Source organism: Trichechus manatus, unplaced genomic scaffold (assembly GCF_000243295.1).
Source record: "Trichechus manatus latirostris isolate Lorelei unplaced genomic scaffold, TriManLat1.0 scaffold00031, whole genome shotgun sequence".
Taxonomy (NCBI): domain Eukaryota; kingdom Metazoa; phylum Chordata; class Mammalia; order Sirenia; family Trichechidae; genus Trichechus; species Trichechus manatus.
In genome coordinates, this window is record NW_004443967.1 from 10,784,027 (window position 1) to 10,811,614 (window position 27,588).

Genomic DNA, 27,588 nt, shown 5'->3' on the forward strand with positions numbered 1-27,588 from the left:
GTATCTTAGATGGCCGCTCATAGGCTTTTAAGACCCCAGACACTACTCACCAAGGTAGAATGTAGAGCATTGTCTTTATAAGCTGTGTCATGCCAATTAAGCTAGATGTTCCCCGAAACCATGGTCCCCAGAGCCCTCTGCCCAGCAATTCAGTCCCTCAGGGAGTTTGGATGTGAGGATTTTCTTTTGAGAGTCAGCTGGTTATTTTTGTATCTGTTGGTTTTGTTTTCCAGCGGTGTCCTTGGCTCTTGCTTTGAATGGAGTCTGCACAAACACTATTAAATTAATAGTGGGAAGGTAAGTTCTAAAAAGAAGCAAATGGTGACTTAGACTGTCAAGGTCGTCTGTGTGGGAACTTTGCATAGTGATCAATTGCTTAGACTCTGGCCAGAGGACACTGGAGGGGACAGATTTGGGCATTTATAGTTTCCCTTAAACTGTTGTCCTGGGATTGGTGACCTTAGCACAGATCTTCCCTCTCCTTTGAATTATGAACTCACCATTATGGAAAGCAAGAGGTGATAGTCAGGAAGCATCTACTGACCATTTCTCTGGTGGACCATTTGGTAACCTGGTGACCACTGGTGTTACCAGGCCCGTCCACTGCTGCCCAGGTCCTCACCTGACACTCACTCGTCAGTTTGGGCCTCTAATAAACAAGTAAGATTATATATTTATTGTCCTCTTCAGGATGAGAAGTAGAGCTTTGCATTTGAACCTCAGTTAACAACATACTTCTTTTATTCTCTTCTCCTCGTATCTTGCCTCCTCCCCGACTGCCCTGGTAGTGAGCCAGTCCCACAGGGATTAGTAGTCAGAAGACCTCGGTTCCAAACTGACACTGACCCTGACTAGTAGCTCCCTTGGATAAGTTAGATCCCCTCGCAGGAGCTCAGCATTTATTGAGGATCTACTTGGTGCAGGGTGCTGGCCAGGCGCCCAGGGGGTGAGAGATGGACAGATACTGGGGAATGCGTGACCCAGTGCTGTGTGTTACCACCAGGGCCTGAGAAAATGCTGAGTCTCAGGCCTCGGCCCTGTGAGGTTCTGGTGCAGTAGGTGGACAGCAGCATGTGGAGAAAAACTGGCCAGATGGGAGAGACGGGACACAAGTGTCTCTGATAGATGAACAAGGGCCCTACCCAGATCCCCTACCTAGATCCCCAAGCTGGGAGACCAGGCGACCCAGTATGTGCAGACAAGGGCTCAGCAGGCATTCGGCACACATTTGTTGAATCGATGTGACCTGATCAGCCCTCACACATCTATGCGAGAATACTCCCTGGGGTGACATAGAAGTGTGAGGTGAAGTGTGGGTGTGAGAATCTGCTTGCTGGGGCGCAGAGCTTGCCTTTGCTCCTTATTGGTTGTGTGTGACCCTGGGGAGGAACTTCATCTTTCTAAGCCTTCCCTTCTCACCTGTAAAGGGACCGCCTCAGGGTTGTCTAAGAAACAAATGATATGATGCAGGTGGAGTGCTTAGCACTGGATCTGAGATCCGGGGAGTCCTCAATGAATGTTATCCGTGATTGCTGTGGGAAGCTCACTTTAGGGGCGGCTTCCATCCCACTTCCTCTGGAGCTCTCTCCCACCACCCAGACCAGAGATGCCCACCTGAGCTTTCACGTCCTCTTCGTGAGGTTAAATGAGTTCTGCTATTTGAGAAAGGGCAGTCAGCCACCCAGATTCAGGATATAGGGATATGGGGAGGCTAGAGTCTTGGATCCTGGAAGCAGCTCCTGAATTGGCAGAGCATTAGATGGGCCAGGAGCTACCCTTTACTCTGCCGGCCCTCTGCTTAGGTGCCTCCTGTAAGGCATCGCATTTAATCCTTGGGACCTCACCTTTGGGTAGATGTTGATTGCCGCCTTTTACAGATGTGGAAACTGAGGCTTGGGGGAGTGACCTTCCCAAGGTCACAGACTAGTAAGCGAAAGAGCTGGGGTTCCAATTCAAATATTTCCGTCACCGAAGCCTGAGCCTTCCCTAAGCCCACCGTGTCTGGAGTATTCCATGGGAAGCCCCTCTTTTGATGGCAGAGGAGGCTTGAAGAAGCAGGTGGGGGCAGCAGGGAGTGGTGGGACAGCTTGGGGTTCATTTGCAATGGCAGCATTTTATAGTGAATATGTCCATGGTGTCTTTTGTAGACCTCGCCCCGATTTCTTTTACCGCTGCTTTCCAGATGGAGTGATGAACTCGGAAATGCACTGCACAGGTGACCCTGACCTGGTGTCCGAGGGCCGCAAAAGCTTCCCCAGCATCCATTCCTCCTGTAAGTTCAGTGGCTGGGATGTTCGTCAGTTCCTGGGGCCATGTTTTCTGATTGCTTTCTTTGGGAGTTTAGGTGGAGAGAAAAGTGTTGGTGTATGAGTGCTGAGCACAGTTCATTCTTCTTCGCTGTAGAGTGGTTGGCTTAGAGACAGGGTATTTGACAGGTGGGAATAAGCCTGGGGAGGAGGCTTTGGAGTTTACAGAACATTGTACACATTGTTTTCATGCACTTGGCAGAGTGCACCGTGTGGCACTTCACCCTTTAGCATGTGATTGAGAAACTAGAACAATCCAAGGGGATTTGCCCGTGTTCCCTGGGACCTGATGTGCTTTTCAGTTCAGTGTTCACTCAAGTTTATTCCTTCAATTAAGGTGTTTTGTCATATACACATATATACACACGCACAGACACCAGTGTATAGTTTGATTATGGTTATGTGAGTTGGCACCAGCCTTAATGCAAAGACTGAATGGTATGAATCAGGAGCAGTGTGGTGTAGTGGAAAGAACACAAGTCTTAGAGTGTTACAAACATGGGTTCAAATCCTGACTCTGCCACCTGTTAGCTCTGTGATTTACCCTCTCTGTGTCTCAGTTCGTCTGTGTAAAATAGGGATACTTGTCCTCCATTATAGTGTTGGAGTGGTGATTAAAATAAAGGACGATTGTCACCAACATTTCTGGAGCGTCCACCATGCCAAAATGTTTCAGTCCATTATCTTATTTAGTCTTCTCAATATATGTAAAGCACTCATAGTGTCTGAGTGCTATACGGTAGACTTTAAATAAACAGTAGTTATGCGTATGGTTATTTAACAGAGATGAAGTTTCCAGAATATTCCGGTTCTCATCTTCATTCAATCCATAGATGTTTATGGAGTGACTTAGGTGCCAGGCACTCTGTCTGGTGTTGGGGACATGAAGATAAATAGCTGAAGCTCTGGGGAGTGCCCAGCTCATGGCAGAAGGCACATCTAGGTTGGCTGTTCTTGGGATTCGTGCAGAAGAACCATGGCCACAGGTCACTGCTTGGGAGAGGACAGGATGCCTTCATGATCCCAAGTCCTCACTGCCCCACACATTTAGTTGTCATTTCCTGTTGGCTAGCCTGATACCTCAATCTTTTTTTCTTTTTATAAATACTTAAGGCACACCTTAATAGTGATTTGATCAAGGAGTAACTGGATGCTCTTTCCTGGAAGTGTTTGTTGGACATTTTGCTCAAAGCCATTGGAAGCAAGGGCTTGTCACCCACAAGATGTTGGAGTGCCCAGGCACTCTAAATGCACCACCGTTAGCCCACACAACAATCCTGCAATGTACGGGCGGTTCCCATTTTACATACGAGGACACTGAGGCTCCATCAGACTCTAGGAGCTTGTCCAAGGACACTTAGCTCATCTTCATGCCGGCCTCTGACATGATCGTGTCACAGGGCTTTTGATGATCAAATGCAACCAAGTCTTAGAGGCCATGTTGATTTAAATAAACGACCCACTTTCTCCTCTGGTTTGTTGGAGGTGTAAGATGGAACCTTTAACACTTAGTGGGAAGGATTTGCCTTCAGAGTCCTGAGGGAGTCTGAGAGAAAGCAGATTACTGTGTGTGCTTCTTTAAAATGCCCTCTGAGGTTAAATGTGGCAGGGAGCTCACCAGTGCATGAAGATGTAGCATTCGGGGTTCTTCTGGGAGCTTCCACCACTCCAGGTACTTAAGGCAGCACATCCATTTGGAATTGCTTTTTTCTCTCTGAAATCATGTTTTAAGTGAGTTGTCTGTTCTAGAGGGGATAGAAGGTCCTGGCTGGAGAAATTCTTGCTGTATGGAGTTACTGTTGCCTATTGTCAGGGATCTCCATGCAGGCAATGTTTAGAGGTACCTGAAGTTGTATCCATCTGGGATCTGCTCCCATCAGCTCTCCTTCTGTCTCCTTTCTGGGTGAGTCAAGTTTTCAGCTTTTATAGTGTGTGCTGTCCTCCCAAAGACTTGATGCTGAGTTTCAAGGAGCTTCAAAAATTAAAAGTTAGAAATTACAGCTTATGGGAAAACCTTAATCCTGGCCTTTGGAATGGTTGACTGAGGACCGTAACACAATTTAATATCTACTCTTGCATTTGAGCTTGAGAAGGAAATAGCTCTCGTGTGAATATATCAAGCTGGCAAGCTGCTGATCCAGAGAGATTAGAGGCCAGGCCCTACAAAAATGTTTATTTTTGATGTGCACCCCCTCCCCACAGCCCAGTGCGTTTCTGGCAGGGCTGCCCCCATTGGCCTTGTCAAAGGCGTAGCTGACATCTGATTCGTGCTAGACAAGCTTTTTGACAGGAGCTTTTATTATCTTTTGCTTAAGATACTACTTAACATGTTAACCATTTTTATTGGCAGACCCAGCATCCTACCAGCCTCTAGGCTTTGATGATGGTATTTCCATCTGCTCTCTTTCCCCTCTTTATGACAGGGCAGTGATTAGCTCGAGGGGTGCTGGCATGTCCACTTAGAAAAACCATTGGTGCTGTTTTCTGGATTTCTTATTGTAGCTAGTTAGGAAGCCTAGTGGTTGGCCTGACCCTTTGCTCCTCAGAGGGAGTGATCTCAGTGAACTCCTATGTTAATACAATTGTTCTCTCTTTAAAAAAGTCAATTTTCTAGACTGGACTTGAGAGACCAGACAGAAGAATTCTGGACCAAGGGATCTCCTAGGACCAGTTCCCCACACTAGGCGAACATGGTTGTTGCCTTGCTCTGGTTACAGATAATTGACACCTGGGATACAGTCAGTGTCCTCATATCGTCCTGCAGGATAGTTGTTTTTCTTTGAACTTAAGAACAAACATTGATTTCTTTTGGAAACAAAGTGTCTTGCCCTTCATTTGCCATAAACAGCCAAACGACATTCACCTGAACAACTCATGTGGCAAATTGTTGGCAAACAGCATGTCCCTGTGGCTGCGTTCTTATAAGACTTGCTCTCTAAGGCAGCCTTAGCCACTCTCGATTGGAAAAGCAGAGATTACAGTTTCTTAGAGCGAGTGATTTCCTTCAGCATTAGGAGAAGCTTGGGTTTAAAGTGGAGACAAGCACTGTAGCTTCCCCAGAGTGCTGAAAGCAGGGATACTCTGAAAAGGGGATGGCCTTTCATAGCGTAAGCTCTAAGCTGTATTTTTGATTGGGTCTTGATTTGATTTCCAGAAAGAGAATAGATTTCAGAGGGAAATATAGAAAATAAAATTATTAATACCGAATCAGATATAAATTTCTGTCCTGTAAAATTGGTGGGGATGGATAAAATGATAGTGTTGTTCATGGGGTGGCAGACTATAGCCTATGGGCCAAAGCTGGTGGCTGCCTGTTTTGGTAAATAAAGTTTTATTGGAAAGCAGCCATGCCCATTCATTTACGAATCGTCTGTGGAGGTTTTTGCTTCGCAGTGGCAGAGTTGAGTAGTTGCAAAAGAGACATGTGACCTGCAAAGCTGGAAATATTTACTATCTTGCCCTTTACGGAGGAAATTTGCCAACCCCTGCTGTTGCCCATACTCCAAACAATATAGTATTAAAAAGCATTTCTGAGGCAAGACCAAAGCCCTTCAATTGTGCATGTGGATGTTACCTTTTTAAACAACTCCATTGTAGTATAAAAAGGGGACCTTTGCGGGATAGTTATTGCCTGTGGGATACATTGTTGAATGACAGAGAAGGTTGAAATGGCTTATCTGGCTGGTGATGATTCAGCAGACTCCTATTGAGCACTTACTGTTCAGTATGTACTAGGCTAGGACTTGGGGAGGGTACAAGGACAATCAAACTTGGCCCGTAGCCTCCTTGAGGACAAGGGAAAATACCAGTGTTGTAGGAGAGAGGAGAGATAAGATTACCAGTCAGGGGATGGGAGAAGGCTCTGTTGAGGAAAAGCACCTTCTTATATAGCTTGCGTTGAATGAGTACGTAGACATTACATGTTTGGAGACTTTTTGTGTTTGAAAATGTCTTGATTCACTCGCTGGGTATAGAATTCTAGGCTGAAAATCATTTCCACACAGAATTCTAGTTGGCACTGATAGCATGCCTTTTCTTTGTTTTGTTTTCTCTTTCTAGAACCTTTTAGGATCCTTTCTGTGTCTCTGGTTCTCTGAAGTTCCACAATGATGTGTCATACTGGGATTCTTTTTTTTTTGGTATTCATTGTTCTGGCCACTCAGTGGGTCCTGGAACTTCATGTTCTTCCCCTCTGTATTCTCTATTCTTTCTCTCGGGAACGCCTGTTAGGCAAATATTGAGTCTCCTGGATCAATCTTTTTATTATCTTTTCTTCTCTATAATCTTTCTTTTTTTTTAATGTCTGTCTGGGAGATTTTCTTAATTTTATCTACCCACCCTTCCGTTGAATTTTCATATTTTTCATTTCTAAGATTTCTTTCCTGAACTCTGATTTTTTTTTTTTTTTTTAAGTTAATACTGTTCTGTCCCCATGCTCCCCATGGATGCCATATCTCTTACCTCCCTTTGTTTGTAGATCTCATCTGCTCCCTGCCATCTGCACCCTCCCTTCTCTTCATTTTTTGTGTTTTGATATCTACTTTTCATGATGGACGCTTGCCCTAAATATCTGGTGATTGTTGGCTGTGTGAAGCACTAAAGCTAAATGGGCGGAGCTCCTTATGGCTTCATTGAAGGAGAATTGGAAAGAGAGCTGGGTTCTTCATGGGTTGCCCCACAGGAGGCCCCTCTAGGCTCCTGCCCGGTGTCTGTGTGCCTGGCATTCTGGGAGCTGTGCAGAAGGGGCCGTGGGTTCTCGTGGGTCAGTTTGCAGACTTTGACTTAGTCTCCCTGTTTTCAGGCTGGTTTCTCAGCACTGGCCTCTGCTTGCCTACTTTACCCAAGTTCAGAGCCTTAGGTGTTTTAACTTTCTATTTTCTTCCAGAGCTGGGGAGGGAGTAGTTTCTTGGCTTTGCAGGATGGGATGGGGACCTGGGAGTTCAATTGCTCTCTATATGGACTTTCGACCCACTTGGCTATTTTTAGCCCCATGTCCCGGCCCTGCCCTCTGCAGTACCTGGTACCATCGACTCCAGAGCTTTCAGGACCCTACCTGGCAACTCCTTTTGCTTGTCCTCAGCACTGCCTTCAGCAGGCATGTAGACGTATCTCCACCACCTGCTTTCCGTCTTCATATATTGTGATGTGGAGATGAGGTGCCTCTAGTTTCATTTAAGATGGAATTTGTGTTCCTGTTGTTCATTTCTTCTATCAAAACCCGGAAATACCACCCTAATGCTCTAATACCTTCGCTGCAGAGGTACGATTGTTAGACGGCTGTCGTTCAGCTTCAGTGTTACTTTTGATGAGAGCCCTCGAGAGTGGAGCATATGGACTAAAAGCTGTTTGCTGGCCAAGGGTCTGGGGAGTTTGTTTTTGCTGAATCTAAATGCGTTTAACTATGAATCGAGATATTATTACAAGATATCATCTGTGCTCAACAGCCAGGTTTAACTCCATCAAAGATGAATATTCAGTATTATAAACTGCTGGTTCTTAGAGTAGTTAGGCAGGCTTCTGCATAAAGAAACAGAAAACTGGAGAGCAGAGGAAATTGCAAGGTTCATTTATTTTGCATCCTTTAATGAGATGAAATTGCTGTCACGGGGTTTTGCCTGTTAGATAGGAAGCGGGAAAATGCCACCTTCTTGTTCTTTATTTAAAAATTGTATAAAATAGCATGGGCTACCTAGGCCATAGGTTCAGCCAGGACAAACTGATGGCCATTGGTCTGAGGTCAGCTCAACTTCTGTGGTTTCTCTTATAGCTTAAAAATGAAAGCTTCCAGGTTCACGATCATCTCAAGGGGCATCAGCAAACTTGGCAAGAGTCCCTCATAGCTTTTTTTTTTTTCTTTTCTGAATTTGTTATTATGCTGCATTTCAGAGATTTTGGGAAGCAACTGCATAGCCTTCTCACTCAGGCGAAGTCTCCCACTGCTGGGGAGAAAGATTGTCAGATGAATGTTTTCTCCCATCAGTGGGTAACCTATTCATTTTCTTAATGATGTCTTTTGATGAGCAGTCATTTAAAAATTTTTATTAAAACCAGTTTATCACTTTTTTCCCTCTTAATGGTTATTGCTTTCTGCATCCTGCCTAAGAAAGCTTTTTCCTCCCTCAAATTGCAAAGATATCCTCCTATATTTCCTTCAAAAACTTTATATTTGGGGGTTTTTTATTTAGGTTTTTGAGGTAGAGTTTGAAGTTCACCATTTTTCCATATTGATATCCATTTTTTTCAGCACCGTTTGTTGAAAAGACAGTCCTTTCCTTTATTGAATTGCTTTGACGCCTTTGTAAAAAATGAATGACCGTATAAGTGTGGGACTACTTCTGGACCCTATGCTTTCCATTCATCTGTGTGCCTATTCTTATGCCAGAACCAGACTATATTCGTTCTTGTTGCTTTATGTTAAGTCTTGAAGTCATGCATTTTAAGTATTTTTTTCTAGGTGGTTTTGGGAATTTTAAGTCCTTTATATTTCCCTATGTATTTTAGAATCAACTTATGAATTTCTATAAGAAATCCTACTGGGATTGTGATTGGGGTTGCACTGAATCTATAGATTGATTTTGGGGAAAACTGGCATCTTAACAATGTTGAGTTTTCCCATTTGTGAACACAGTAGATTGTTGTTGGTATGTGCCGTCAAATTGATTCTAACTCATAGTGACCCTATATGACAGAGTAGAACTGCCCCATAGGGTTTCCTAGGCTGAATCGTTATGGAAGCAGATCTCCAGATATTTTCTCTCACGGAGCAGCTGGTGGGTTTGAACTGCTGACCTTTCCGTTAGCAGCCGAGCACTTAATCATTGTACCACCAGGACTCCATTTATTTAGGTCTTCTTTAATTATTCTCAGTAAAGTTTTTCTGCTTTTCATTGTAGAGATCTTGTACTTTTTTGTATTGTTTGAATAGCTTTATTGAAATATAACTCACATACCATACAAACTACCCATTTAAAATATACAATTCAGTGTTTCTGAGTATATTCATAAGGTTGTGCAAACATCACCATAATCTAACTTGTGAACAGTTTTATCACCCCAGTAAGAAACCCTGTACCCATTAGCTTTCACTCCCTGTCCCCACCCCTATCCACTCAGCACCTGGCAACGACTCATCTACTTTCAATTTTTGTGGATTTGCCTGTTCTGGATATTTAACATAAATGGAACGATACATTATGTGCTCTTTTGTAATGACTTTTTCACTTAACATATTTCCAAGATTCATTCATCTGGTAGACATATCAGTACTTCATTTCTTCTATTACTGAATAGTATTCCATTGTATGGATATACCACATTTTATTTCTCCATCACTTGATGGACGTTTGGATTGTTTCTACTTACTGACTTTATGAATAATGCTGCTGAGAACATTCCTGTGCAGTTTTGGTATGAACATATACTTTCATGTCTTTTGGATATATACCTAGTAGTGGAATTGCTGGGTCATATGGTAACTCTGTGGTTACCTTTTGAGAAGCTGCCAGATTGTTTCCGAAGTGGCTGTACCATTTTACATTTCTACCAGCAGTGTATGAAGCTTCCAGTTTTTCCATATACTCAACAATACATGTTACTGTCTTTTTATTAAAACCATCCTACTGGGTATGAAGTGGTAGCTCCACCTGGTTTTGATTTGCATTTTCCTGATGACTAGTGATGTTGAACATCTTTCCATGTGCTTGGTGACCATTTGTGTGTCTTTGGGGAACTGTCTATTCAGATCCTCTGCCCAATTTTAATTGGGTTATTTATCTTTTTATTATTGAGTTCTAATAGTTCTATATATAATCTAGATATAAATTCTTTATCAGATATATAATTTGCAGATATTTCTCCCACTATGTGGATTGTATTTTTGCTTGCTTGCTGGCGTCCTTTGAAGCACACAAGTTTTTAAATTTGATATAATCCAGTCCTCCTCCACCCCTTTTTTTTTTTTTTTGCTTATGCTTTTGGTGCAATATATAAGAAACCGTTTCCAAATCCAAGGTCATGAAGGCTTATTCCAGTGTTTTTTCTAAGCCCTTTATAGTTTTATTAATCTTTTAAAACAAATTAGCTTTTGTCTTAATTTTCTCTATTTTTGTTCTCTTTTCTATTTTTATTGATTCTGGCTCTTATCTTTATTATTTCTTGTTTTTTTAATTTGGGTTGAATTTTTATCTTTCTATCCATTTTCTATCTTTTTATGTAGGAAACTTAAATCATAGTTTTTAAGTCTTCCTTACTTTCTAACATAAGCATTTAAAGCTATAAATTTCTCTTTAAGCCCTGCTTTAACTGTATTCCACACACACAAAAAATTTATTGTGCTTTAGGTGAAAGTTTACAGAGCAAATGAGTTTCTCATTAAACAATTAATACACATATTGTTTTGTGACATTGGTTGCCAACCCCATGACATATCAACACTCCCCCCTTCTCGCCCTTGGGTTCCCATGTCCGTTCACCCAGCTTTCCTGTCCCCTGCTGCCTTCTTGTCCTTGCCCCTGGGCTGGTGTGCCCATTTAGTCTTGTATAATAGTGGTCTCATACAATATTTGTTCTTTTGTGATTGACTTATTTCACTCAGCATAATGCCCTCCAAATCCATCCATGTTGTGAGATGTCTCACAGATTCATCATTCTTTATCATTGTGTATGTACCATAGTTTGTTTATCCCTTCATCTTTTGATGGACACTTGGGTTGTTTCTATCTTTTTGCTATTGTGAATAATGCTGCGATGAACATGGGTGTGCATATGTCTATTTGTGTGATGACTCTTATTTCTCTAGGATATGTTCTGGATTGCTGGATCGTATGGTATTTCTATTTCTAGCTTTCTAAAGAAGCGCCATATCGTTTTCCAAAATGGTTGTACCATTTTGCATTCCCACCAGCAGTGCATAAGAGTTCCAATCTCCCTGCAGCCTCTCCAACATTTGTTATTTTCTGTTTTTTTGATTCCTGCCAGTAATGTCAGAGTGAGATGGTATCTCATTGTGGTTTTGATTTGCATTTTTCTAATGGCTAGTGATCGTGAGCATTTCCTCATGTGTTGGTTAGGCTGCCTGAATGTCTTCTTTGGTGAAGTGTCTGATCGTATTGTTTGCCTATTTTTTAATTGGATTATTTGTCTTTTTGTTGTAGAGGTGTTGGATTTTCCTATAGATTTTAGGGATTAGACCTTTGTTGGATATGTCATAGCCAAAAAATTTTTCCCAGTGTGTAGATTCTCTTTTTATTTCCTTTTCATAGTTCTCTTTATTGGTGTATAGGAATCCAACTGATTTTCGTATGTTTATCTTATATCCTGCTACTTCGGCGACTCTTTCTATTAGTTCCAGTAGTTTTCTTACAGAGTCTTTTGGGTTCTGCATATATAGTATCATATTATGTGCAAATGGGAATAGTTTTACTTCTTCATTACCAATTTGGAGGCCCTTTATTTCTTTTTCTTGCCTTATTGCTCAAGCTAGGACTTTCAGCACAATATTAAATAGGAGTGGTGATAAAAGGCATTCTTGTCTTGTTCCTGTTCTCATGGGGAATGTTTTCAGCCTCTCTCCATTGAGAATGATGTTGGCTGTTGGTTTTGTATAGATGCCGTTTATTATGTTGAGAAATTTCTCTTCTAGTCCTATTTTATTGAGAGTTTTTATCAGGAATGGGTGTTGGACTTTATCGAATGCCTTTTCTGCATCGATCGAGATGATTGTGCAATTATTTTCTTTTGTTTTATTTATAATTGATTGATTTTCTAATGTTGAAGTATCCTTGCATACCTGGTATGAATCCCACTTAGTTGTGGTGTATTATTTTTTTATATACGATGCTAAATTCTGTTGGCTAGAATTTTGTTGAGAATTTTTGCATCTATATTCATGAGAGATTGGTCTGTAATTTTCTGTTTTTGTGGTGTCTTTGCCTGGTTTCGGTTATGCTAGCTTCACAGAATGAATTCAAAAGTATCCCTTCCTTATCCATGTTTTAAAGAAGTTTGAGTAGTTCTGGTGTGAGCTCTTCTCTGAATGTTTGGTAGAATTCTCCAGCAAAGCCATCTGGGCCAGAACTTTTTTTTGTTGGGAATTTTTTTGTTTTCAATTACCTTTTCAATCTCTTCTCTTGTTATAGGTCTGTTCAAATTTTCCATCTCAGTTTGTATTAGTTTAGCTAGGTAGTGTCTTCTAGAAATTTGTGCGTTTCCTCTAGATTTTCAATTTGTTGGTGCTCTACAAAATTTGATGTGTTACATTTTCATGATTATTCTCTTCAAAGTATTTTCTAACTTCTCTTGTGATTTCATCTTTTGTCTATGGGTAATTTAGGTGTGAGTTCTTTATTTTTCAAATATTTAAAACTTTTCTAGCTATCTTAATGTTATGACTTTAATTCAATTTACTGTCAGTAGAGAACATATTCTATAAGATTTCAGTCTTTGGGAATTTACTGAGAGTTGTTTTACTGCCCGGTATGTGGTTATTTTGATGAATGTTCCATGTGCACTTGAAAGGATATCCTTCACTTTTTGGATGTAGCCTTCCAAGTGTATCAGTTAGATCACAGTGGTGTCATCCAGAGATTCCTTGCTTTACTTGTCTCCTTGTCCTATCAATTACTGAGAGTTGAGTTTCAGTGCTCAACTATCAGTATAGATTTGTCTGTTTCTTGAGCTTTGCTTCATATATTTTGAAGCCCTGCTTATAGGCACATACACATTTATGATTATGTTTTCTTGCTCTTTGGACCCCTTCATCATCAAGAGCAGAAATGTCTTCTGCTCTTCAATCTATCCCTTCCTATTGTACAATATCACATCATGTGGATGTGAAGTTCCTTGGATCATCAATTGTGAAACATTTTCATTACTGAGCCCTTTCTTGGCCCTTGGTGTTGGAATGGTCTTGAATCAGAAAAGAATTGTTGGATAGACTCCTATTTGTGTGGTCTCCTTTTATCACTGTTTTAAATCACTTGCTTTTAGCAGTCTTCCAAATTTAAGCCCAGAGATCATTTAAGAGGTTAGACAGATTCCAAATAAAGAAGAAATTAAAAACTACTATGTGTCCTTTGTAATAGACATCTTTTGAGATATGGGATATAGGCTATGGATGGATGGATGGATTAATGGATGGATAGATAGATAGCATAAACCAACACTGTTTCATAGTCCTTTCTCTGGAAATTGTCCCCGTCCACAGAGGAGGGTGCCCATTCTCAGTTGGAGCCCTGACAGAGAAACGTTATTTTTTGGGTTAAGAACCATCAGGCCCTTTCTTTTTGTTTTCTGAGATTCATGTCTAGTACGCATATTCTTAGAACCACTGTTTTCTTCTCCCTTTTGGATAGAACTCATAAACATATATGTTATTCCCATGGGAGTCCTCCACAGACAACATTTAATTCCAGGCTTGCTTCCTTATGCCTCCCAGTGGGTCTGGGGACTGCATTTCCCACCTTTTGTTGGTATCTATTTAGAAAATGCAAACGCATTTGAATGTTATCCTCAGCCAACATAATTAGGAAGTTAAGTCTGCTGAAGGAAAATGAAACATATCATTTCACAGCCAAGTCTGTGTGGTCTTTGGATGAGTCAAACCAACTCACCTCTCCTTCCTTCAGCCTCTGAAGTATTTTAATTAGTGCTAAATAGCACTTCCTTCTATGCCAGCAGTGGATTTAGCACACTGGGGATATAGAAGTAGAAAAGGCATCTCATGCCTTTGAAGAGTATGACATTCTAGAATGATCATGTCAGGTCACTTTGCAGCTTAAAATTCTTCAGCGGCTGCCGGAGCATCTAGAAGAAAATCCAAACGCTTTAACGTGTCTCAGGCACTTGTGAGATCTGGCCCCTGCCATTTCTTCAACCTCATGTCTGGCTTTCTCCTTGTTTGCTACATTCCAGCCACACTGTCCTTTTGATGATCATGAAAACATTTATTGAACATGTAAAACATGTCAGTCCTGTGCTAAAGACTTGAAATGTCTTATTCCACTTAATCCTCACAACATATCTGTGAGGTCAGTACTATGCTTAGTCCTATTTTCCAGATGAGAAAACTAAGGCGTAGAAAGGATAATCATTTGCTCACAGTCACATATCTGACGTTTATACCCAGATCACCTGACTTCAGAATCAAACGCATGATTTCAGAGCCCAACTCTTGACGGCTCTCTCAACAAGAAACATTCTTTCCTCCCTTTGCCTTTGCGCTTGCCTTCTCTCGTATTTCCCATAAGCTGTCAGAACTGCACCCTTACTTCAGCCCTTACTATGTCCATGCATGCCTGTTTGATGTCCAGCTACCAGCACGTCTCTTAGGGCTTCTGCTGTGCTCACAGCAGACTGGACGTGTGCGGAATAGATGCTCACCCTGTTCCTGGAATAGCCTTCAGCCAATGGTTAATGGAAGTAGGTGTATAAATACCCCAGCTCCCTTGCCCCTTAGGTGCAACATCTCTGAGGTGTGTGTCTGACGTGTCTCCCAGAGTTCCCCAGCAGGACTGGGCTCTAGCTGCCCACCGTGGTAACTTGCTTTATCCCATACCCTTTGTTGGCCTCCTTCCCAGCCCCGTCTCACTTCCCCACTGATGTTTCCTGGGATCATCTTCCTAATAAGCTGCTTGCAGTTGAACCCATTAGAGGGTTTCATTCTGAGGGAACCCAAGCTAAGACATTACCATGGTCAGCTCCTTATCCCTTGAAGTTCAGCTTCAATGTGGCCTTACTAAAGAAGTAATGCCTGAAGATGCCTCCCATTCTTTGTCATAACACTTAGTTGAGTCTCTGATTGTCCTGGTTGTTCATCTGTTTTTTTGTCTGCTTCTGCCATCGACCTTCAGCACCATGAGGGCAGGCACCCTGGCTGCCTCCAGGACCAATGTGTTCCCAGGGCCTACTGCAGCTAATTGTTCATAGTAAACTAAAACACCAAACCTGTTGCCCTCAAGTCGATTCCGACTCATAGTGACCCTATAGGATAGAGTAGATCTGCTCAATAGGGTTCCCAAGGAGCAGCTGGTGGATTTGAACTGCCAACCTTTTGGTTAGCAGCCAAGCTCTTAACCACTCATAATAAACCAAAATGCAAATCCATTGCCATTGAGTCGATTCCAACTCATAGTGACCACTCATAATAGGTGCTCCCACATATTTATGGAACAAATTGATTTGTTGACTTAATTGAATAAAAACTGAAGGAACATTTATGCTACAAATGTTTGTTCAGAACCCCGAATTCATCACTGACCCTGAGTTCACAGAACACCCCACACCTTCCTCTGGTTAGAGTAGAGAGAGAACTGAGCAGTGAGGATAATGTCAGCTCTCCTGAATGCCAGTGCTACCTCCCTCCATGGCTGGGAACCCTTGGGCAGTGAACAGTCTGAACAACGATCCTTGGCAATCCTGATGGACAGAAATGGACATTAAACAGATAGATAATACAAATACCTGTGTAATTATAATCCTGATGCATAACTAGTAGGAAAAATACAGGGTGCTGTAATAATTAAATGGTGTCTCTAACATGGTCTGAGGCATCAGGGACAGTTGCTTCTGAAGGAAGAGTGGGGGTTGACCGGGTCAAGAGGGGTGAAGACATTTCTGACCGGAAGAGCATCAAGAGTGCCTGGCCCTCATCATAGCGTTCACGGAGGAGGGACTCACAGTGAGCTGGAAATGGAGGAGGGGGCGAGAGCGTATAGGCCGTTGTAAGACTTTTGGATTCTTGGTCTAAATACCGTGTGCATTCATTTGTTTCTTCTTTCTCTGCATATTTATAACCACATATTTTTGTGTGTCAAAAAGAATGCCATTTTAAGACCTACCCTGGGAGGAAAAAATATTTGCTTTTTTATACTTGTTCAATTGCTCTACATAAATAAATTATTTTGTATTCAGATGCGTTTCTGTATTGATCATTACCTGAGGAGAGAAATTATTTTCAGACTCAGACAGGTATGAGTTGGACCTGGCCCCTTTACTTAATAATGATGTGATCTTGGGCGAGTCGCTTCTTGACTTTGTGCCTTTACTCATTTGTAAATTAGGACTTCTAATCCCTACCTTTCAGGGTGTGGGAGAAAATGCAGTGGGGTAATTTAGTCCCATTCCCATGGAAGAACGAGAATGAAACAAAACCTCCTCTCCTGACAGTATCTGTTTGGATGTGGTTGTTCTAAGGCAGCACTCTAGTAGGCCACCAATCCATCACTTCAGTTTATTTCCCCACCTAACGGTGTTTGTTCCATTATTACGTTATTAATAATTTCCTCCATGGTGCGTGTTTGGCTGTAGGAGTTGGGCCGTAAATTTAGGCAACGTATTTCTTTTGCATCCGGCTGCTAACTGAAAGGTTGGTAGTTCGAACCCACCAGCTGCTCCACAGGAGAAAGATGTGGCAGTCTGCTTCTATAAAGATTATAGCCTTAGAAACCCTATGGGGTAGTTCTGCTCTGTCCTGTGGGGTCACTATGAGTCAGAATCAACTTGACAGCAGTGGGTTTATTCCTTTTGCAGTGGTTCTCATGTCTACACCTCAGTATTAATTTGATTCTAAGTACAGATCTATAAGCTCTGGAAACTCAGTGTCTTACAATTTTTCAAAGTAAAGAAAAAATTGAGAAGCGTTTCTCCAATCATGACCTGTTGTGAGTTTACGATGTGTCGTGTCTACTCAGCAGTAAAGAGAAATGAAGTTCTGATCCACGCTGCAACATGGATGAACCTTGTAAACATCATGCTGGATGAGATAAGTCAGCCACAAAAGGACAAATATTGTATGATCCCATTTAGATGAAATATTTAGAACAGGAGATGCATAGAGACCAGAGTTTATTACTGGTTACCGGGGGTGGAAGGAAGGGGGACAGGGAGAAATATTGTTTAGGAAGCATTGTGTTTCTGCTGATGGTGATGGAAAATTTGACAGCGGATATTGGTGATGGTTGCATAGCATGATTAACGTAATTCGTATAAGTAAATGTACAGGTGAAAAACCTTGAATTGGCAAATATTGTGTTATATGTATCTTTACAACAATAAAAACGTTTATACCGAATTTTAGCTTGTACATTAAAAAAGAAGAAGAGACCTGTGGAGTGCCGTTTAGATCTTTCTTGAAAACCAGCATGCGTTTCAGAGAACCCTCCCTTGAGCTGGGCTCTGGACATGGTGTAGTCTAATGAGCTCAGGGCGACGCTCTTGCCTACCAGCCTCACATTTGGGAGGGGGAGGCCTTCTGGAGGTTCATTTCCAGGAACATTTGCTTATGGTCACACCCACACCTGCAGAGGTCCCAGAGGCAGGGATACCAAGAGCGAGGTCAGTGCGTTTGTTGGCTGACATGTGGCCCCAGACACAAACTGCCAGAGTCAGAACCTACCTTAGCCCAACCAAAACCACAAACCAGTTGCCATCGAGTTGATTCCAACTCATGGCGACTCCGTGTGTGTCAGAGTAGAACTGCTCCATACGGTTCTCAATGGCTGTGACCTTTCGGAATGGAGTCCCTAGGAGGCACAAATGGCTAAGGGCATGGCTGCTAACTGAAAGGCTGGAGGTTCTAATCCACCCAGTTGCACCTTGGAAGAAAGGCCTAGCGATCTGCTTCCAAGAGGTCACAGCCATGAAAACCCTGTGGAGCACAGTTCTACTCTGCAACACGAGATCGCTACGATTTGGAATCGACTCAACGGCAACTTTTTTTTCACCTTTTGAAGCAGATTTCTAGGCACCTGTGGGTGGATTTGAACCTCCAACCTTTCAGTTAGTAGCTGTGCACTTAACCATTTGTGCCACCTAGGGACTCCTCACCTTGGACAGTTGGAGTTAAAGTCATTACCTGCTGTTTCCTCCATTATATTGTTCATGGAATGATGGCTAATGCTGAAGCACGGAATTAACGGTCAGTTCTCTAAGTGAATGGCATAATTTATGGAGGCAATCGTTACAGATGCAGAGGAAGCCTCTGGGTACAGCTAGGCTGGCTGTCCTAAAAACCTCGAGGCCATCTGGGAAGCACTGTTTGCTGGGCCTCCTGCAGTCCGTTTATGAGAGACGGGATTTGGGATGGCACTGCATGGCCGTGCGAGCTCATTGCAGAACGAGAAGACTGCTTCCCCCAAAAGGAGGGAAGGTGTTACTGGAGGACTTGGGCCAACCCGTGGAACTGTGTGAGCCTCAGCAAGAAGGGACTGTGTAAAAGCACGTTCACGCCTTTCCCTGTAGCCAGCCTGTGCTCTCAACTCCTCAAGTGCTGCCGAGTAATGAACTGGTGAAAGCTTTTCATGGGGTACCAACCACCACAAAACGCACTGCAGAGTGATGTAAATGGTTTCATTTCAGTCCCAAGCATTAGGAACAATTAGATCCTTAGGGTTGGCAGAAGACCTCATTTTCAAGCCTTCCAAAATTCTTCTAAGCATTTGTAACTGTGCTGGGTAGGGTTTTTCTTCTCCTAGAGGCAGTCTGTAAGCTTCATTCTTCAAGATGTTACTACAAAAAGTATCAGTCATAATTGATCATGTGTGTAGTAGATGGAGGTTATGAAAAACATGGTATGTCTCACGTTGCCCCTGTTGGCCAGGGCAGGGGCAGGGGTGGGTGGCAGGGCTGAGGCAGCTTGGTGAGGATGAGCTCTGAGGAAGAGCCAACAGGACCCTCTGGCAACTGAGACCCACCTGCCACAAGTTGAGCAAATAATGTCACAGCGGTCCAGAAGCCAGGAGGTCCCGGGACACCCAGGGAGGGAGCAGCATGTCATCAGCACCAACACCATCTTGATCCTTTCTGGAATAAATCCAAATGTTTATCCCTAAGGGAAGGAGAACAACTAAAAGGAACAAATGACTGATACACAGAATATCATGAATGAATCTCAAAAACAAGATGTCTTAGGCTGGGTTCTCTAGAGAAGCAAAACCAGTGAATCAGCTGAAGAACTATATGTGTATATATATATATATATAGAGAGAGAGAGAGAGAGAGAGAGAGAGAGATTTATATCAAGGAATTGGCTCACATGGTTGTAGATGCTGGAAGGTCCCAAGTCCGTGGGTCAGGCTGATGTTTCTCCTGACTCATGTAGCTGCAGGGGTAGGCGAACCCAAGATTGGCAGTTCAGACAGCAGGCCTCTGGTTCACAGGCTGCAGAGGCTGATGTATCCCACGATCAGCAGGTAAGTTGCTAACTCAAGTCCCAAGAACCAGAGGTCAGATGAACAGGAGCCAGCTGCAGGGTCCGGAGCAAGCAAAAGGCTGTGAGGTCTGCCAGAAAGTCCACCTATAATGGATGCAGGCCACACCCCCAAGAAAACTCCCTTTCAGCTGATAGGCTGCTCATAACAGATCTCATCATGGAGGTTATTACATTATATCAGATCTCATTATGGAGGTGATTTCATTACTATATAGCTGCCAAACCACTGAGAATCATGTCCCAGGCAAGTTGACGGACAACCTTAACCATCACACATGATATTGAGCAAAAAGGAGTAACATGCTATATTATTCTATTTCTGTGAAGTTCAAGAACAGTCAAAACTAGTCTGTGGACTAGAAATCAGAGAGTGATTATCCTGAGCGTGGTAATGGTGGGAAGACTGGAAAGAAACAGAACATTCTGGAATGATGGAAATTATATCTTGATTGGGGTCTTGCTTACACTCGTGTCTGTGTTTGCTAAAACTTAATATCTGTGTATTTCACTATATACAAATTTTATCTCAGTAAGAAAAACTAGATCCAAAGCAAGAATTTTCTGACATCATAATATGCTGTTCACATATTAGGAAATCTCAAAGCTATTTAAAAGCAGCATGATAATTGACAAAGGCTTTTGCATGCGATTTATTTTAACTTGAAAATAAAAACCAAAAAAACCCATTGCCAGTAGCAACCCTGTAGGACAGAGTAGAACTGCCCCGTAGGGTTTCCTAGGAGTGGCTGGTGGATTCGAACTGCTGAGCTTTTGGTTAGCAGCCAAGCTCCTAACCACTGCGCCACCAGGGCTCCAACTTGAAAATAAGCAGGCTATAAATTATGATTACATTTAAGTGTTGTTTGAAGTCACATTGTGAAGTAACGGGGCCGCCTGAGAGGAGTCGTTGTCCGCTAACACGATCATTCACACCCATTGACTCTTAGCAGGTCTCCCCTCTTCCAATTTTGCTTACTTCTGGACCAGTCATGCAGCAGCCAATTGATTCTTCTGCCGCTTTTCTCTCTAAAGCTATTAGAATAGAAGTCACATGGCTTCCCGTGCTCCATAAGGCCCTGTAAAAATCTAGCTCCTGGCCTAACCTCCCAGCCTCACCTCAGACCACTCTGCACTCCAATCACACACACCTTCCAACAGTCCTTGAGTGGACCCCGCTCCCCCTCTTCAAGTCTTCTGCTGCTCCCCACCTTGGACACTCTCTCTAATGCTTTTTGTATAGCTACGTTTTGTTTTTCAGATTGAGATAAAACGGTGTTTCCCCTGCCCCCATCTACCATTCTCGCTTCCAAAAGTCTGTTCGTTCCTAACATTTCCTGATACTCTCCCTTCCTAACACTTTTTCATGGCTTGTAATGATTTCTGTCTCTAGATTCCATGAGGCCAAGAACCAAATCCATCTTGTTCATCATCTCATCATCCAGAGCCGAGCACAATACCTGGCTTAGCACATAGTAGGAATTTTACAAGTATTTGTTAAATTAATGGTTTGGTAAGAGAACGCTCACCCCCACAGCCCCAGGTGGTGATGATGGTGGTAGTAGGTTGAATAAACGTGTGTATGTGTTTCCGGTGACGTGCGTACATTTTTTAGTCTGGCAGGCCAGATTCTTCAACGAAAACTGGTATTATCATAGGGTAGAAGGAATCTTTCTCTAAGCTCAGGCATTTGGCTGCCTAGTTAGATGACCTTTCCCTGGATCTCAGCTTCTCTGTCTGATGGATGCAGCACTGAAGCTGAAATCAGGATAATGCATCATCATCCCCGCTCTGGGTGGAAAATTGGAATCTGATTTTCTTCCAAGGCTTTGATATTCTCCATCCTTATTCTATCACAGTTGGCCCTCAAGAAGAGTGTCTTGGGAAGCCTCTGTAACTTTATCATTTAAATTCAATGTGAATTTTTCCTGCATTCTATATGCACATGTTTTCATGCTTATTCCCAGGAAAGCAACTTGTCTGGATCGAGGGAGTGACCAGATGGACCATTTTTACTGAATTAACAAGTGGCTCCTTTTCTTTAACTGAACTGACTGAATGCATGACCCGATTTGGCACCACAAGACACAAAGCCACTTTCACCCCTGAGCCTCATTTACCCAAAGCTGCAGGCTTGCAGCAGAGATCAGAAAGCCATGTCGGCTCTACTGAGCTCCATATCTCTCCATAGATGTGAGTGACGACTGGAGCTGATGGAATTGATGCAGGAAAAGGCCTTTGAAGCTGCAATGAAGGTGACTGGGGCTCCGCCACTAACAGTCTCTTCTTTTGCTGTTTGATACAGTATAGATAAAGCTTGCTCTCATTTGAAGCGGGCATGGACATTGGGGTTCTCACTATCTAAGTTATTGTTTTCTGATCCTTTGCAGTTATTAGATTGCATGGGGAAGCCAAAATCAGCATGCCACAACTGAATGACCGCTTCTAAAATTGACCTCCTTTCAAAATCCAAACCAAAACCCCACTGCCATCAAGTTGATTCTGACTCACAGCAACCCCATAGGGTTTCCAAGGCTGTAGATCTTTGAAGAAGCAAACTGCCACATCTTTCTCCTGAGGAGCAGCTGGTGGGTTCAAACCGCCAACCTTTTGGTTAGCAGTCGATCACTTTACCCACTGCACCACCAGGGCTCCTTCTCAAAAAATCTATTCCTGCCAAATCCTGGTGGGGACCGCTCATTCTTGCTCAGTCTCACTGATTTTGGGGTGTTTAAATATGATACTGCAGTGGAATCACATGGCAGATGAATGACAAAATAAAACTGAATATCCTGAGAAATCGATCCAGGATTTCGTGAAGTCAATGGAAGTGATGTTGCAGAACTGCTGGAATTACAGGCGAGCCCACTGACAAATGATGACCTGGTAGTTAGACCAGTAACAGATGGGGAGGGGCAAATCCATCAGGATGACGCCAGTAGAGTTGCTTCAGAAGAGACTGGCTTGAATATCAAGGGATTAAAACGTGTAATTGAGGAAAATTGAACTACTAGCATTTCTGTAAAAAAATAATTATCCTCTTGATGATTTTGAGGCGCGCTGGTGGCCCAGTGGTTAAGAGCTCAACTGCTAACCAAAAGGTTGGCAGTTCGAATCCACCAGCCAGTCCCTGAAAACCCTATGGGGCAGTTCTACTCAGTCCTGTAGGGTCGCTATGAGTCAGAATCGATTCGACAGCAATGGGTTTGGTTTTTGGTATTTTGGTGATTGTGAGAGGAAAGTGCTGTACTGTGTTATTGTACGCTTTGATTTTCACAACAGTGTTGAAAACAATCAAAGCTAGATGAATTCTTTGTTCTAAAAATTAACTTAGTGGCAGTTGTGACCCATATTGTGTTAAATATGAGACAAAATCAGTTTAGTCTCATAAATTTTGGTGTGACTTCTCAAATCAGAGTGATAGTAAAATCATTTTTGCACTATTTAATATGAAATGTTGCTCCTCGTTTTGAGTGGACTCACTTCAAGTGACCTTGGCTGTGAGTGAAGTTGTCTGTACCTGAGAGTAACCTGGGTTCCCTGGACCTGGGGCCTCCTGATGCCTGTGGGTGTCTGAGACTCCCAGGGAGTCAGAGGGGTAGAGAGACAGGGCTGAGTGAACCGGCGCGGTGGCCTGAGCTGGGAGCCAGACTTGGCCATTCTCCTTATGTCCCCAGCACCTGCCCTCCCCCAGGTCCATGGCAACCGGCTCTGCCTGTCTGCCTGGGCAGCGTGTGTCTGCCCTGCCTTCCCCCAGACCTGCTTTTGGGAAGCTGTGGGAAGGCTGATAATCTCCCAGAGGCTGTTGGGTGAAAGTGAGCGGCCAATTTGGGGCTGAGGGTGAGGGGCAATGGGGCATGTTACCACTCAGTGAGAAATACGCCAAAGAGACCAGAAACAAGCAGACCCCAAGTAGGAAAGCACTTATTTTTGCCTCTAGAGTAAAAAGTATTCACCTCTTTACTCCCATGTTAGTTACTTGGGCTCAAGTCAAGTGCGACTTGCGATGACCTTAGATACAACAGAACAAAGCATTGCCTGGTCTTGTGTTGGCCTCACAATCACCGGCATACTCAGGTTTATTGTGTGGTTGCTGTGCCAATCCACCTCACAGAGGGGCTCCCCTACCCTCGCTGGCCCTCTGCTTCACCAAACACGGTGTCCTCCTCTTGCGATTGATCCCTCCTGGTGACCTGTCCAAAGCAAGCGAGTTGGACAGTGTTCTGTTGTGATCCATAGAGTTTTCATTGTCTAATTTTCAGAAGTAGATTACCAGGTCTTTCTTCCTAGTGCCTTTTAGTCTGGAAGCTCTACTGAAACCTGTCCACCACAGGTGACCCTACTAGTATATGAAATACCAGTAGCATAGCTTCCAGCATCACAGCAAGATGCAAGCCACCGCAGTATGACAAACTGACAGACGAATGGTAGTTTTTACTCCCACAGTTAGATTAAAAAAAAAAAGATCATCTTTGTACTGTCGTTGATCTTCATAATGCACATGCTTCTAAATCAGCTAGCGTCTTTCCGTCGGGTTTGATCACATCTTACATTTTTCTTGCACTGTGCACAGTGCGTGTGGGACTCCTCAGATGAAAGGGACCTTGGCTACCTCACAGCACCAGAAGAACTTTATTCAGCATCTCCCTTTTCAGTCTCCTTACCCAAATCACCCTCTAAGACTTGCAACAGAAATAAGAGCAGGGTCCCTGTCAGGCCGACATCAATAGTTGTTTAGTTTAGTTGTCCTTTCAGCTACCCGAACTTCAAAATAGCCCGTCACTCTGCCCATTAAGATCGTCAGGCGTGGCTTTGGCAAGCACCATATGAAATCAGTACCCACTGGGATGAGGTGTCATGCCGAGACAGAAGGTACACAGGACTTGGGGTCTGCCTACCTTAGTGCCTGTTTGAACGGATGAGTGAAGGGTTGTAATTTTGAGTCCTCTATCACTTTTCTCAGCTGTGACCTTCAGCAGGTTGCTTGACGTCTCATTCATTCACCTAGCAGACATTTATTGATTGCTTCCTGGGTGCAGGCACTAAATGAAGTGTTGGGGAGACAGGAGAATAAGGCAGCCTCTGTCCTCAAGGAGTTCCAGACTCTAGGAGATAAATATAACACGGGAGGGCTTCTTGCAGGAGAGTAAATGCTCGTCAACTGGAGGACTCAGTTGTGATTGTAGCTGCCCTGAGGTTGTGCTCTTGCAGGCCAGTGACCTCCCTTTCCCCCCGCCCCGCCTTAGGAAAGTTAGGGTGGTTAGGAGATCACCACATCCCATTCTTTGAATGAAGTCCCTGGGTGGTGCAAATGGTTAACACGCTCGGCTGCTAACCGAAAGGTTGGTGGTTGAGTCCACCCAGACATGCCTCGCAAGAAAGACCTGGCAATCTACTTCTGGAAAATCAGCCCTTGAAAACCCTGTGGAGCAGTTCTACTCTAACACACAAGGGGTTGCCATGAGTTAGAATCGACTCAACAGCAACTGGTAACCGGTATGCTTTGAATATTCCAGAGACCAATATCAAATGTTTGAAGAATTCCAATTTCTTCGTTAAATGTTTTTTTTTTTTTTTTTTTTACAAATCAGGGTATTTCCCTGCCATCAGGCTTCTGGCACCTTCCCTGTTATCCATGTTTTTGCAAAGATTCCTGGCAGTGTCCTGGGGACTAACTCTGGTCCTGGAGGTGCTGGCTTGCTTACAGCTAGCAGGTGGCCAGCAGTGCCTTGAGTTTTCTGACGTTTCCACTCCTCTTTCTCATGTTGGAAATCACAGTGGCAGCGCAATGGTTATATTTAACTTAAACTATTTCCAACCAAGTATCTGTTTGTGGTTGTGGGAGAGTGCCATTTCTCCCGGCTCTAGGTGACACATGGTGTACGTTCGTATTTCGTGGGTAGGACTCCCCATGTGTGGACCTGCGTGCAGAAGCTAAGCTTGCCATTTGCAATGGAAGGAACACAGAGAAAGTTCAATATCCTGTTGTGTATTCTGAGCTAAGCTTAGAGGCTTTCTACTGACTATATATCAGCACCCAAAATACGGCAAACATTTATTGAGTGCTTACTGTATGCTGGGCAGGGACCAGATGTTCTACATGCATTGTATCACTTAATCCTTAGGAAAACCCTAGGAGGTTGTTGTGGTTGAGTGCTGTTGAATCAGTTCCAACTCTTAGCAACCCGATGTACAACAGAATGAAACACTGCCCGGCCCTGTGCCATCCTCACAGTTGTTGCTATATTTGAGCCTATTGTTGCAGCCAGTGTGTCAATCTATCTCATTGAGGGTCTTCCTCTTTTTCACTGACCCTCTGCTTTACCAAGAATGAAGTCCTTCTCCAGGCACTGGTCCCTCCTGATAACATGTCCAAAGTACATGAGATGAAGTCTTGCCACCCTTGCTTCTAAGCAGCATTCTGGCTATACTTCTTCCAGGAGAGATTTGTTCATTCTGGCAGTCCATGGTATATTCAATACTCTTTGCCAACACCATAATTCAAAGATAGATACTCTTATTAATCCTGAGTGCTAAGGATCTTGCCCAAAATCACATAGCTAGCAAGTAGTGAAGCTAGGATTCAAACCCAGTTGCTTTGATGCTACTTTACATAAATGTTTACCTGTCTTATATTTAAGTCAAGGAGCCCTGCTGGTGTGGTAGTTAAGCACTTGGCTGCTACCCGAAAGGTCGATGATTCCAATCTACCAGCCGCTCTATGGGAGAAAAGACCTGGTGATCCGCTTCTGTAAAGATTACAGCCTTGGAAACCCTATGGGGCACTTCCACTCTGTCCTGTAGGGTCGCTATGAGTCGGAATTGATATGACTGCAACGGGTTTACATTCAGGTCAAGATGCTGTACTCCCTGAAGAAATCTCCTTTTGACGATTCATGCATGAAGTAGCTGTTTTCTTCCTCGAAAACTTTATAACAAAAGTATTTTCTTTTATTTTCATATTTATGGAGCATGTTTCATTGCTCATGATTTTCAAAGAAAATAAATAATCCAGGTCTTGGCTTAGCAGTTTTGTCAGACCTTCTACAACTCATACAGAACATCAGAACAAATGGCACAGAGTCGCGGGCGTGTTTTATAATGAACAAGAGAAAAAGGAATGAAGTCTGTCTTTTCACCCTTAAGAAATAGCTACGTTAGAAAAATGAAATAGCAATGAAGCTTGCAATCCATCCTGGTGTGACACGTAACAGGCAACCTGGCCAGTTTCATTTCTTCTGTGTTTATTCCCGTTGCAAGCCTTGAGTGCTCCCTGGGCTATCTCTTGCTAAATCAATGTTTTCAGAATTCTCAGTGGCTTGAATTTGCAATCTGAGAAATCAGTCAAGTGCCTCGGGAGAATGCTGTGTCTTATTCTACCCTAAGCCTCCAAATGCCTCTTGTAATTAAGTATTAGTTGGAGTTCATTGCACTTGAATAACGAGGTACTGTTTGGGTAGGCTTCCTTTTGTGTTTTTCTTTGAGGAGCATTGTTTCTGTTTTCTGGTTAACCAAACCACTGTTGGCATAAAAATGCCATTTAAAGTCCCCATAATTAAAATATTTAACATCTCCTAAAATGAAATCCAGTGCTTCAGTGTGTTGCTAAAGCATCCTGGTGCCCCAGAGTGGAGTTTTTATAGTTACACTTTGGCAATTAAAGGAGACTAGGGTTAGAGGAATCAAGTGATGTATTGCGTTGGTTATATCTGCTGCAAAACACCTCTTTAAAGTGTTCAAAAGCAAAGATGGCACCTTGAAGACTAAGGTGCCCCTGACCCAAGACATGGTGTTTTCAGTCGCCTCGTGTACATGGGAAAGCTGGACAATGAATAAGGAAGCCCGAGAAGAATTGATGCCCTTGAATTATGGGGTTGGCGAAGAACATGGAATATACCATGGACTGCCAAAAGAATGAACAAATCTGTCTTGGGAGAAGTACAACCGGAGTGCTCCTTAGAAGCAAGGATGGCGAGACTCAAGTACTTTGGACATGTTATCAGGAGGGACCAGTCCCTGGAGAAGGACATCATGCTTGGTAAAGTAGAGGGTCAGTGAAAAAGAGGAAGACCCTCAATG

General features: G+C 43.1%; 1 protein-coding gene across 5 annotated transcripts in view; it reads left to right on the top strand.

Moving 5' to 3' along the window:
* The window catches only part of PLPP4 (phospholipid phosphatase 4), a 130,673-nt gene that overhangs the window by 78,261 nt on the left and 24,824 nt on the right, over positions 1 to 27,588 (top strand). The window contains exons 4-5 of one of the 5 annotated variants that reach the window (XM_004374900.2): positions 234 to 297; positions 2,148 to 2,272. The exons of 3 other annotated variants lie outside the window; for them this stretch is intronic. In XM_004374900.2, the coding sequence (XP_004374957.1) occupies positions 234 to 297; positions 2,148 to 2,272 (189 nt within the window). The remainder of the gene's footprint in view (positions 1 to 233; positions 298 to 2,147; positions 2,273 to 27,588) is intronic. One more of the 5 variants, XM_023729898.1, reaches the window with a different exon arrangement.